At 41.5% G+C, this 4,909-nt stretch overlaps 1 protein-coding gene across 1 annotated transcript in view; it reads right to left on the reverse strand.

The window, feature by feature from the left end:
- Positions 1-1,202: 1,202 nt before the first annotated feature.
- The window catches only part of Pburs (bursicon subunit partner of burs), a 34,912-nt gene continuing 31,205 nt past the window's right edge, over positions 1,203-4,909 (reverse strand). The window contains exons 3-4 of the mRNA XM_080275625.1: positions 2,285-2,409; positions 1,203-1,370 (exon numbers count right to left, since the gene is read on the reverse strand). Coding sequence (XP_080131751.1) covers positions 1,203-1,370; positions 2,285-2,409 — 293 coding nt within the window. The remainder of the gene's footprint in view (positions 1,371-2,284; positions 2,410-4,909) is intronic.

The following is a 4,909-nucleotide window of genomic DNA, read 5'->3' on the forward strand; positions in this document are numbered from 1 at the left end:
ATATGTAATGTATTATGTATATGAAACTGACTTGAATGACCATGAATACACATGTTCCTCATTTTGTGTGATACTGAGATTTATAAGGGTAACATCTAGGTTATTATTTCTAGAGATTACCATAGACTAATTTGAGTAGACCAAAAGTTAGGGCTTTATAATGTGTTGTTATGAGAGGCTAGGTTTAGTAAGGTTTGATAGTTATATTATTCTAGTCTATGCAAGTTGGGGTAGGCTGACAGTGTTGAGGATTGGTTGGATGCCAGTGCTCGTGTGATAAGGTTGTAGTACTGTCACAGGTACCATTAGCACCATTTGGGGGGCAGCATTTATATTAGTTTTCTTTATAATTTTTCATTTTATATTCCCATCTTTTATTTTGTGAGCACTTAACCAAGAGTGTATTCTTTACTGAGATCACTAATAAAGTTACTATATTATGAAGTATTTGGGAAATGAGTGTAACTGTTAGAAACATAAATACAGTATTGTAAAGTCAGAGAGATGGTTTAGGTTTGATTGGCTATACAGTAATTAGAAAATTATACTGAAACTGAGTTAACAACCAGCTAAAATTACTATAGATAGAAAGATTAATAGCAGTTACTTAATTTACAGGCTGAACACAGTTTGGCATACCTAAAATGTAGAATGTTTACTTGTAACAGTACAGGGTCAGAAATATTTAAAAGTCAGAATTTAGTAAGTAGGGAGCCACATTCTAGGGCTCACCTAGTTAAGTGTTATGCATACTTTTAATTTGAAGAATTTGTCACATTTGTCAATGGAAATACTGCAGCTCAAGTCCTTTGGTTGAAGCTTCATGAGTGGAGGTTATAGTACAAGCCAGCAGCTTTGTAAGTGAGGCTCCTCCATTTAAAAGACTGATGTTTAAAAATCTGTAAAAATGGAATGCAAATATACAACTGTTGAGTCCCTTAAAGCATTAGCTCCATGATTCAGGAGAATTTTATTTTTCTTGCTACCTCTAGACAGTATTGAACTTAGGAGAGACCTCTTGAAGGGAAAGGGTTAATGAAAGCTATATCTAACCCTTCCTGTTCAAAATGTTTATTGTAAAATGAATAAAAACATCTGAGATAGCAGGAGCAAACCAAAAATTTGTCACAGGGGTGAATGAGTTAGTGTTGTGTCCAGCAAGCTGAAGTTCAGGTTAAGTGTGTAAGGAGAGGGTGCGTGAGTTAGCGTGTTGAGTCACCACATTTGAAGCACTGACATTCGGCGGGTTCCCTTAGTTTCACAGAAAGTTGACCACGGTCACCGGTGATCCTGGCACCATCTGGGTCATAGCAGTGAGAGAGCATCACTTCCCGAGCCCTCAGGTGCGTTTCACGACAGCAGCGGCAGTGCTAAAGGGTAGGAGCAGGAGGTGAGGATTTGGGACCTTGTTTGGAATGAAACAGAAATGACACTGGAGCCTGTAGAGTGTGATAAGGAAGTGTTAACCCCAGTATGAAGTGACATTGGGGCTTGGAGAGAGTGATGATGGAACTGTTAACCCCTTTACTTCGATGATAACTTTTGTATTTTTGTCTTGTTACCACCAAACAATTTACTTAGCTTAGGAGAACCCCTCATTGTGAAGCTGTTTTTGAAAGTTATATTGCATCCTTCCAGTTCAAAATGTCTAGAGATAAATAAAATCATTTTATGACAACAAAAATAAATTACAAAAAGACCATCGTAGTGAGGGGGGCTGATAGCCTCCCTAAGCGGTTTTACTTGGCGGGATACAAATTGACTGATGGTTGCCAGTATCTGTCTGTCTATCTATAGCCAGACGTCATAATCCTATGTGGGGTGGCCTTTTGTCTTTGAGTTAGTGTAGTTGTGTCACAAGGAGGAGCACTGACTCTCTGCCACCCCACTTGTTGGCACATAGGGAATACGTATGGGTTGGTTATACGGTTACCACGCGGTGTTGTAAATGGTGGTGAGGTTGAGAGTAAAAAAAGTGAAAAGAACATTGAGAGAGATGAAGTGAAACAGGGGAGACAGAAAAGGAAAGTGAAGAAAACAGGAATCAGGAGAATAAGATGTATAACAAGAATAAAAATGCAAGAAGGCATGTAGGTGAGAGAGAATGAACAGTCATGTGTAAAGAGAAAGAAAGGAGAGAGGAATATAGAAAGGTGGACAGGAAAGAGGCAAGAAGAGAAGGCTGTGTGCATGTGTGGGCAAGTAAGTACAGTGTCAGTAGCTAGGTAAATAAGGTACTACTTCAGGTAAAGCATACAGGGATGCTGGCTATCCTTGCATATACCTTGAGGAATCCTGATGGCGTGTTTACTGAGGGCTGGACCTTAGAAACACATGCCCCCTCACACTTGTTGACAGCTACATCCTCCTCACAGGTTCGCTTAACTCGGCCACCGTCGTCATATTCCTCTGTCGGTGGCAGGGAGGTACATATTAGGAAAGTGGTAGGGATTAGGAGGAAGTGAGACAAGGGACAGTGGTGTTGGGATAGAGGGGGGCAGGGTAGCCTAGATTTAACCAAGACTGCAAAATATTTTGGCTTCAACTAACACTGAATTGGATATGAACAGTAGCCATAGTAGCAATACTTTTAAAGTTGGGCCTTAGTAGCCATTATATTATAAATATAACCATCAGTATCAGACAATACAGCATATTGTTGTACAGTTTTTTAGTAGAGTACAGCCTTAGAAGAGGTACATCAGATTTGGAAAAAAAAAAAAAAAAATTGTTGCTGCCATAAACCAGCTTTAGTGAAAAATTAGTGTCTTAAGTGACAGACAGCATTTTGGTGTTGTTTAATTAACTGTACTGCCCTTTAGTTGCTTTTACATTAATTTTCTGCATTTTTTAAAATGGTAGAATCTGATGGTTTAATATAATTTAGTATTCTGGCCGTACATATGTAATTTCTTACACTGTACTGTATAAAATGGTGTGAAATATGGTACTAGTGTCAGTTAACCCCTAAAACGCGGCTGTGTACGGCCGATCCCCCCGCTGTGGCGGGGTTGTAGCGGGGTCTGAGTACCTGTGGGAAAATATTTGCCAAAAATCATAGATTAACCCTAGAGCATTAAAATTTTTATGGCATATAGTACTTACATTCAGCTTTCTCCTGAGCCACATGTTGAGCCTTCGTTGATTACCCAAGGACTTGTGGAGACTTGCAAAGTTGGGTAACCAAATCTTCACTTTCACACCTCCAGCAACCCGGTTTCCCCTCTATCACAGCCTCATTCTGTCACAGTAAACTTTATACTACAACGTAAAGGTAGTTAGGAATCCGTATTTGTACAATAAGCACTGAAAATAAGGCTAAAATCAACGGAGCGTACGGCCGACATGCACTGTGGCGGCGGTCTTCCCGTCACTCAACAAACATTTCCATTTTCACAGCTAAAAACATGTATACTACATTATTTTCAATCATATTACTTCCCAAAAGATCACCACGGCGCGCTTTTTATTCTGCCTTACGTCCGCCACTTTATTCTCGTTCCTGTCGGCCGCTTGCACTGACTGGGAAGAGCTAGAACTCGCCATAATCTCACTTTGAAAGCCTGCAGTAAACTGACGCTAAACAGAGGCAAACCATGAGAAAAAAGCTAGTGTTACAACTGGGGAAACAAGCGTTTCCTAGTAGCATAAACTGCTTGTGAGAGGAGATCGCAGATTTACAGTTCTGAGCGCTCAGAGCGCTGCCATGTATCACAGCCAGGCTGGCCGGGCCGTGGTGGTGGGGGGACGGGGGAAAACGCGATATTTGGCAACAACTGAGGTCAGTAGTACAAAGGTAAAGTATGCTAGTTGTAGCTAGAGGGTGGTGGTACTGATAGACAATACCAGCTGGAGCCTGCTTGCCCGCGGTTATTCAAAATTTACTAAAATCGCAAACGCGACGACCCGCCGTCCTGCCCTTATGGCCGAGCGTCGCAAACGCGACGATCCGCGTTTTAGGGGTTAATAAAAAAGTACTGTATCATCTCAAAAGTTCCTCCCAGGCATAATATTGTACAGTGGTGTGTAACTAGTGGTCCATGGAGATTTTAATTGGTTCACAAGAAAATTGTCTCACACACACACACACACACACACACACACACACACACACACACACACACACACACACTGCTCGCTGGTGCAGTGATAACATTCTCGTTTGCCAACTGGTGGACGGGAGTTTGCGCCCCGCTCAGGTTGCGAAAAGTTTCACTGACGATGTGGGTGGTTACTGTCCCCCTTGAGCAAGGGGACAGGTGTGTGCGTGTGTGAAGGTCAGAGCCTTGCCCTTAGATCGGACTATATGAGCTCTCAGCTCCCTTCCGGGAGGGTAAAAGCTGACGATCACGACTATCAAGTGATCATGACCGACCCGGTGAATTACACACACACAACATATGAATACCATTTCATTACATGGATGAGGAGATGATGAAAAAATTGATAGTGGCCATGATCTGCCGCAGGTTAGAGTATGCAGCAGTAGTGTGGTCCCCACACAAAAAGAAAGATATAAACAAGATTGAGAGAATACTAAGAACAGCAACCAAGATGGTCCCCAGTCTGGCAGTTCTGTCATACAGAGAGAGACTGGAAAAGCTGAATTTGCCTTCCTTAGAAAAAAGGAGAGAGAGGGGCAATATGATGGCAGTGTTCAGGACTATGATGGGAATAGATAAAATTGACAGAGAAGATCTGTTTGTATGAGATACGAGAGTAACAAGAGGACACGGAATGAAACTGAAGAACCCAAGCTGCTTGAATGATATCAAGAAATATAGTTTTCCTTATAGATGCATAGACCTGTGGATTAGCCTGGACAAAGAGATTGTCCAGTCTAAAAACTTAAACAAGTTTAAAGCAAAATGTGACTTACTGAGAAATAGAGACTTGACCCCATGAGCGT

The sequence above is a fragment of the Coenobita brevimanus genome, chromosome 62 (genome assembly GCF_032717465.1).
Source record: "Coenobita brevimanus isolate Jiangsu-jjx chromosome 62, ASM3271746v2, whole genome shotgun sequence".
NCBI lineage: Eukaryota > Metazoa > Arthropoda > Malacostraca > Decapoda > Coenobitidae > Coenobita > Coenobita brevimanus.